This window comes from Nuphar pumila, chromosome 15 (genome assembly GCF_984573655.1).
Source record: "Nuphar pumila chromosome 15, dmNupPumi1.hap1.1, whole genome shotgun sequence".
NCBI lineage: Eukaryota > Viridiplantae > Streptophyta > Magnoliopsida > Nymphaeales > Nymphaeaceae > Nuphar > Nuphar pumila.
This window is the reverse complement of record NC_143263.1, coordinates 6,994,629-7,003,362: the sequence shown is the minus strand read 5'-3', so window position 1 is coordinate 7,003,362 and position 8,734 is coordinate 6,994,629. Positions and strand designations below refer to the sequence as shown.

The 8,734-nt window shown below is 37.0% G+C and overlaps 1 protein-coding gene and 1 non-coding gene across 2 annotated transcripts; one reads left to right on the top strand and one right to left on the bottom strand.

Moving 5' to 3' along the window:
• Nucleotides 1–598: 598 nt before the first annotated feature.
• On the top strand, nt 599–3,657 carry LOC149814317 (putative glucose-6-phosphate 1-epimerase). Its single transcript, XM_089988324.1, has 3 exons — nt 599–723; nt 1,694–1,793; nt 3,216–3,657. The coding sequence occupies exons 1-3, from the start codon at nt 604–606 to the stop codon at nt 3,389–3,391; spliced, it is 396 nt and encodes a 131-aa protein (XP_089844450.1). The 5' UTR covers nt 599–603; the 3' UTR covers nt 3,392–3,657.
• Nucleotides 3,658–4,539: 882 nt separating this feature from the next.
• TRNAM-CAU (transfer RNA methionine (anticodon CAU)) lies at nt 4,540–4,611 on the bottom strand. The gene has a single exon. It is a non-coding gene; the product is annotated as a tRNA-Met (tRNA).
• Between the last annotated feature and the right edge of the window lie 4,123 nt (nt 4,612–8,734).

Sequence of the window (8,734 nt, the reverse complement as noted above, 5' to 3'; positions counted from 1 at the left end):
ATGAAATAATTAGAACACTTGAAAATGTGAGACATGTACCAGATTTGAAGAAAAGTTTAATATCCTTTATCGAAAGAAGACATGAGAAAATATCAGTCAGTTTCAAGATAGACCACCATGCCAATCATCAAGGTGGGACACACCGCACAAGAGAAACAAAAAAGTCAGAAGGAAGTCAATGTTATGTGTTTGGATCAGTCAACAAAAGAAATTTATAAACCAACTCATGAGAGTAGTGTCCAGCAGAAAGTTTCTGTAATACTACCATCTTTCACTATTTCCTTGAACTAGGCAAAAAGAGTTGATCAACTCACCCGATCTGAACATCTATTCCAATCGGATCACCTTAGAAAGAAAACTCCACTTCTTCCCCATCAGATGAGATCCCATCCACAACAACTTCCAAAAGTTGAAGCAAAAATTGCTCCAGCTAGGACAAAACTTCCAAAGATATGTTTTTGGTGTTTTAGATAAAAAATATAAATTTTTTTATGTGTTCCTTGAAAACTACATGTTGCTCTGTTTATGTATTCTAACCGGCCTTAAAAATAAAACAAAGGGTGCTTGGAACCAATACCCCAGAAGAAGCATGGCGAGGAAGACATGGAGATAAGGTGGACAGGGGATGCAACAATCAATCCTCGAAAGACAGTACCGCCAAACACCATTAGGACCAGCCAAAGCCACAGTCAATCCACATCTTATTGGAACGGTCTGAGTCCGGTATTGCTACCTTTAGCTGCAGAAGGTGCAGAGACAAACCCTGACAAACTTGAGAGAGAGAGAGAGAGAGAGAGAGAGAGAGAGAGAGAGAGAGAGAGAGAGAGAGACTTTTTTTTATATTGCATGTACTTAGTATCCTCATGCACAAAAGGTGGTAGTTGGATATCTTTTCTTTATGGTGGTCTGTGCATTGCTTTTTGTGAATGTTTTCAGGAGTTGGGCTTTCTGAGGTAGTGGGTCTAGCTAGCATGCTCTGAACTGGGCTTTGAAAGAGACGCATGTGGGGAACTTTGATTTTTTCGGGTGTAATTTTTCTCTTTTTTTCTCTTCTGTGTGTTCTTTTTGGAGGGGGGATTAATTGGGCGGAAATAAAATCTTTGGTGGATTCGTGATACATATGTTTTACTTGTGCAATGTTTTCCATTTTAAGTTTTGGGGAGTTGTTGTTGGTTGGGATATCTTGGTATTGAGAGTTGATTGATGAAGTTGTTTCTTTTTGCCTTTTTCCTTTTTGGTATCATTGTGGTGTTTCTTTGAACTAAAGGCTTTACAAACATGTAAATAGTCTGTGGAAAACAGTGTCTAGCTCTATCAATTTTGTACGGTTTCCTCATCATATCATGAGTCACCACAACCTTTCCCAACCAAAATTTGAAAACTGAATTTATCCATCTAAACAGTTCTCTGAATTTCAATGGATTGTCAATGGCAATAGTTCATCAAATTTCTGTTTTGGTTCTGGGGTATAAGCTTAGTTCCAACTTCCAGCTTCTAGGAGAAGCTATGTTTCTAGCAATAGATCCTTCAGTCCTTCAGAGAAGATGTCCAACTCTTTGCATTTATCTGTTTATACAGTATACCTCAACTAAAAGCATCTGTTTCTTTTGAGGACAGATCCTTTGATATTTCATTCATAAACATTTTATACCCCATGGCACCTTCAGTGATACATGCTATTTGTTATACTTAGATGAACAGAGTTGACCTCAGCACACCGAATGTGATCGCTGTCCTTGACCATGAAAAGAAGAGAACATTTGTTATAAGAAAGGAAGGACTGCCAGATGCAGGTAAATCATCCTTGAGAATATATGTTTCATGATTGATGGCCATTTCTAACCAAGAATGTAGATGCAACTTCCCAGTAGAAAAAGTGATAATTTTTCATACTTTCTCAATGTGGCCACTGTAGGATGATTGGTGTTCTTTCTCTCACACTGCTTGGTTTTTCAAATTACTGGAACCGTGATTATATTTCTGTATTTATTTTCTCATCTCTTGGTGGCGCTTTTGTTTTACTAAGAATTGTGCATATTTTCACACATGGTGAATACTGCCTTCTTGTGTTGCTTACATGTAGAATAAATCTCTATTGTCAAACACCTGCATAACCAACATCAAAATTTTTTCAAAGCAAATGCTGACATTCAGATGTGATTTTTTTCTGGAAACTTACTATTCAAAGAGAACTTTTAAGTAATCTCATATGCTCCATATGAAATGATTAGAAAATTTTGATTATTTGTGCCAAAGGGTTGGTGACCAGCGTGCTGAAGAGCCTGCATTGACTGAATAGCAACTTATGTGTGCAGAATACTTGCTTGAGTGTATCTTGCACTGCCCTAGTTACAAAAAATGGTGTTAATTTGACCCAAGCTGATGTTTGGTCAATTCATCTGTTACCTGACCCGTCTTGGTTTGAACATTTATTTTTAAAAAAAATACCAAAATCTGTGTTCACATTCGTACCCATTGAAGAAAACTAGTTTTATCAGCTTAGTAAAGCGTTGGATCATTTATAACCCCTTCTGCCTTGTTTCCAGCTCCTCTTGTTTCTATAAAAAAACAGCCTGGAAAATTGCAACTAGTGTTGCCTATGATAATTGATAAACTGCTTGCCTTGGGAGTTTGAAACTTCACCTTAAGAGTGCTGATTGGAAAAAGGTTTGGAGGGAAGACAGAAATAAACATCAAATGGTAAGTACTGTAATTTGTAACATATCAACTCAGATACGGGGTTCCAATCCCTTGTTTTTCAGTAAAACTACATGAAAACATATATAGAAATATAATAAACTATCACTTTTTCATGTATGTTATACGAATGATAATATGAATTATCAACCCTGATTATTTCACCCTCTATCAATCACTTTTGGCTTATATTTCAAAAATTGAGGTTACGCTCACATATATCATCCTGGGTTTGTGTAAACACTGCCAAGTAGATAAACAGGTATATGTATGCACTTCTTTACATTTACCTTGAGGCAAAGAGGCTCCTTATGCTGTTGAGTTTTGTGCCTGACTCAAGATGACTTTTGGACAACAATTCTTCTTCTTATATCAGTTATCCTCTAATCCTTTAGTTGTTATACTCATTTGTTTAATGATTCAGTTAAAGTGCCCAAACTTTGTGCTTCACTACCTTCTTTCATAAGTTACTGCAGAGATTGATTTTCTTTGTTCTGCTCTTTTCTATGCAATTTTAGTTGTCTGGAATCCATGGGATAAGAAGGCAAAATCTATGGACTTGGGTGACAATGAGTACAAGCAAATACTTTGTGTGGATGGTGCTGCTATCGAGAAGCCAATATCGCTCAAGCCTGGAGAAGAATGGACAGGACGGTTGGAGTTGTCAATTGTGCCTTCAAGCTACTGGTTTTGAGCAGTTTAATGCTCTGAAAAATTAAGAAGAGGATTGGCTCATGGGCTCCCACACATTCTGTCTGCTGCCCCTGGGTTTTCCTATCTAAGTTTTAGCCTGTTAGTTTGAAGCACATGATATGGAAATATAAGTTTTTAACCCATTTGATCAATTTTCTGTTCTGTGGCAAGCTAATGATTATGCTTTGCCTTTCTGGATTCAAGTGTTGTTGAATGATGTCACTGTAAATCTGCATATGTAGAAAATAGACATACTTCATTACTGGTGCATTGAGGTTTCTTCAGATTGTGTTTGAACTTGGGAATATACTGGAATTGCAATCCAATTCTACTAAACCCTTTGGCCACCTTCCAGCCACAAAAATGAACCAAGTGAATCTGGATTCCAATTCAGAGGAATTCCTTGAAACCAAACACATCTTTACTTTCAACACATTTTGACTCTCTCTCTCTCTCTCTCGTCCTATTTCTCCAGATCTGCAGGATTCTCTGCTAAAGGAAATGATGATGAACAAAGAAACCCCGCACAGCCATTGTTTAGCAGGATGTTGAAAACATTATTCTTCATAACGATGAAATTTCTGTTTCTATGACTTGACCATAGTTACTAAACGTTTTCTTCTTTTGGTGTACAGCCTCGGTCAGGTTTTTATGATAAATTAATTTTTTAAAATTTTCTCGCAAAAGATAAATTAAGACAAAAAAAAACCAATTTTTACAGAAAAAAATGGTTAAAATAAAATTGAAAACTAAAATAATAATTTCTCGCCGTATTATTTACGTTTTTATCAGCTGAGCAATATCTCAGGATTCTTTTTTATTTGAATTTTTTAAAAAAGAAAACACTGATATTTGTAACTATGAACTTGACTCGCGAACTACTCACCCTCGGCAGTGTTGACCAGACTTGAGTCAAGTCAAACTGATGGCGGCTAGGCCCAGGCGTGGTCATCTCTTTGCCAATGGGATAGGAATTGTGGAAACAAAGTGAGGGCCAGGCACTGATGTGAACGATTGTTAAGGCCTAGTTTTTCTTTGAAAGAAACTAGAAGCCAATTTCATATCCGTTTATTGGATGCCATGAAAATAATAAAACAACAAAAAGCAAAAAAGGAGTGATTAGAGCAAAAGCCCCCTTGTATGAGCAAATATCAGAGCCAGGTTTCGATCCTGGGACCTGTGGGTTATGGGCCCACCACGCTTCCGCTGCGCCACTCTGATGATTTGAAGTTAACGTTGAATTAAAATAATTTGAAATCTATCACTGAACCTGCTTTCGTTATAGCCCAGGTAAAACTAGGGATATCAACCGTTTCGGAGTCAGGGAGTCAGGTGGGGTATCCGACCAAATCCGAGTGTGTTTATAGTCAGATTCGGTGGAACAATTAAGCCATGTCTGGTTAATAATCAAATCCGGATTCAATGCAATGTACTACAACCAAACTGGCAGGTATCTGGATCCGAGTACATGTAAAAATCATATTGCATCAGCTATATAAGCTAGTCCAATTTAGACCGGGTCTCAAAGAGTCACGTAAGACCTAGTCCTGACCCACATTGGGTTATGAGTTGGTAATAAAGGGTATGATTAATTATTTGGGCCGGATCTGTGATCCGAGTATCATAGGATCCGGGTAGGGTTTACACAATTTGATACCAAACCTAAGTCCAAACTGAGTTTGATTAAGATCTGTAATTTTTCAATGTAAAAATCATAATAAAATACTATTTTGCCAGGTATAAACTGGGCCCGGTTTACATAATCTTTACAGCACTCATCATGATTTTTTTTCTATGAAAGATCTCTTTGGACCCGTGTTCAGACTCGGTACTAGCACCTTCTAGTCCGATTTGGGTCCTGACCCCACCCAATTGTGGCAAAGATCCAACCAGTTGACACCCCTACGAGCAGTTATAAGGAAATATTTTTTCTAAAAAAAACTGATATCTTTTTTTGTTGTTAGTCCAAAAGAAAAAAAAAAAACATCCACATTGGCTGACCTATGGTTGGTAAAACCCTTGAGGTCTCCTCTACCCACCAAGAGTATTTTGACATCATGTTTACTTGGTGACATTTGCAAGTTGCCTCTACCAAATGAACGGAAGAGGTAATAACAATAAGTCGCTAGAATATGAGAACTAAAAACATGGGCATTTTCAACACTTTTTCTGCAAATCCAACTATGTGGATGTGCTTGACATGATGAATTTGTTAGGAATCAACCATTGGATTGTGTATTTTAGGTAAAAATAATTTGTGAATGCTTGAATATTTATGAAAATTATGAGTCATTGATTTTAAAGCCTAAAAAAATTCTGGTTTATGCATCAAAATCAGATGATTTAAGAGCAAGTTCTTATAAAACTATGCATGTTGACAGTAGTTCTCATATTTTTTTGACTCATAATAATAGTGTTAACATGGAATTTTTGGTAACGTTCTCGTGCATTGTTCTCCATGGAGTCGTCTCTTTAAATGGTTGTGTGTCTAAAGCTAAAGCTTGTATTTTGGGTACAAAAGTGATGCATTTTCTTTTCCAAACGTCAAACGCATGACACCCCACGCGGTACCCGAATAAAACCAACGTGTACTTATGCACAACCGTGGGACCCACATTTGAGCTGCTTAGTGCTTGAACCAACGCAATTATTGTGCTAAAATAAAGCTTAATTGAGGTTGACATTAGTTTATATGTGGGCTTGCAGCTAGTCAACATCAACACAATAACACCATCATCAAGATGATGATGATGATGATGATGATGATGATTATATGTGTCCACGTGGTCTTCTTAATTCGAAAGTTTTTTTTTTTTTTTTTATGGTCGTAATTCCAAAGTTTTATGTGGACTGGTAGATAAACGAGAAGGGAAGGGACAAGACGATCCCATCCTCAACAAAAAGCCTGACTATCAAAGTTGTCATTCTAGCATTCTTGTGTCTTGTCCTGTCCTTGAATGTGACGGAAAAGACTTGTGTTGTCTTGCACCGATCCTTTCATACCGAAAACATAAGGTGGACAACGAGCCCACATGATCACGTGGAGTTTGAACCTCCTCTACATCATACCCCTGCATTATCATAAAACTTTATATAGTCTAGGGTTTTCATTATGGTACAAATAAAACAAAGAATGTATATCTATATGCACTCTACCACCACGGTGGTTACCAACGCAGTGGTCAACGGAGTCCTATGTCAAGCTGAAGGCTCAAGATCGAATCCTACTGGTGCATGAGGGTTGCTGTGGCTTTTATCATGGTTGGGACATGTAAGGCTAGGTAATCGTGTGCTCAACTATGAGTTTTACCTCGCAGGGAGGTGGGCCCATTAAGTCAAGGTTTTTCTTCGTCATCATAAAAATACTCTCTCTCTCTTCATTTGCATAGTATTCTCCATTTACATAGATCTGATGTATGAAAGTAAAGCCTAACCCTTAATTTGGATTATGTTTGGCATGTTCTATCTACTATATTCATGTGTTAAAGCTAATTCCAGCATGATATTTTAGATGATTTGTAAATTTTTATTTTCTTCAAGAATTGTGATCTGTTTGTTCAGTCACCATAATCTATCATGGTATACACTTGACTTAGCTCTAAAACTAAAACCTAACCTTGAATCATGTCTAACATGTTATATTGGGGTAATGTTTGCTACCCCTAAGGAACCTCCTAGTGAAAAATTATAATATTTTACATGTGGCACTTAAGTTGTGATTTACATATGAAAGAAATACAATTTAGCAAATCTCAATCTGATCTAAATCCACACTTAGATCTTGATTCCAGGATCTAAACCCCAAAATAACGTGTTGAACTCAAATCAAATATCTAATTATGTTATACCCATTTGCAGTCCTACATTGGGTAAGACCGATAACGTGAACACGAACCACCTTAAACAACCTCTTGATTAAGATAGAAAGATCCAGGCTCAACTTGGGTATGGATCATGGGTTTAGATATGGGTATAGATCCTATATGCAAGTTAGTATAAATTCAAACAATAAGCTGGTATGAATCTTAGGTCGAAGTTGGGTGTACTCTCCAATGGGTGGGGAGACCTAAAGGATTTTACCAACTAGAGGCCAACCAAAATGCAACCAATAATGTAGTAGAGGGGAGAGGGGGTTCCCTTGGATTATCAAAAAAAAAAAAAAGTACAGACGAACATTTAAAAGTATTTGTGCTAGTAAGTCATGCATGTTATGTTAAAGATTATGCTTTAACTCAACGAGTCAGGCAAGTGAGCCTGAACCAGGTATGCTCGAAGGCATGCATATACATGCATCATCTTTTCAGTGATATTTACCTCACTTAGGATCAAGTCCTCGATGCAATAAGTACTCGTGAAACTATGCTCTCAAGATACAATTGAACTTTTGACTACTCATAAAAAATTGGTCCACGCCCTACATTGATTGAGACCGATAACCTCGACACAAACTATCTTCAACAACCTCTTAACTAAGACAAAAATATTCATGCTTGACTTGGGTATGGATCATTGGGTTTAGATATGGGTATGGATCCTATATGCAAGTGAGTATAGATTCTGAAAACAAGCAGGTATGGATTTGAATAACAACTGAATTTAAATCCCAAGTATGGATCTCAACTGCAACCAAAACTGAATTTTAGGTATGGATCTGAATAGCAATTGAATTTAAATCTCAAGTATGGATCTCAATTGCAACCAGATCTGAATTTTAGGTATGAATCTGAACCACAATCAGATCTAGATCAAAATAGAAACTCTAAAACACAAAGAGGAGAGTGAGAAAAGAGAGGAGAGCGTTGAGGGATGATAGAAATGGGAGAGGTGTAGGAGCCTCAACCCCCATGCTATCATAAAGGGCCTTCAATAAGTCTAAACCCCCAACAATAATGGGTCATGGCTGGTCAAACTGGTTAAAGGTCGAAATCCATGATCTACATTCAAGAATAAAGAGATGCACAAGCCCAAAATCTAATGTCTTTGTGGGACTTATCCATTCAAGTATCACACTTTTATATAAAAAAAGATTTTTTTTGCAACCATTAATATAAGACTAAACTAGTGAGAAGGACAAGAAATACATAAACTTAAAAAAAATTAAAAAATGCCTAGCGAACTTACCCAAGTCCAACAAATCAGATCATGCCATTGGCATTTCACAGGCTCCTATTATTATTAAATAACATCTAGCAAATTAGTGCTTATTGAAAAAAATTAATAGACTAGTATTTAGATTTTAGAGTATAAGTAATGTCCATGCTCTCTTGCTCATGGACTATAAGAATAAATGAGACCAACGACAAGACATCAAGGTTCTAAACAGGCCGAATAAATGAGTCGAACC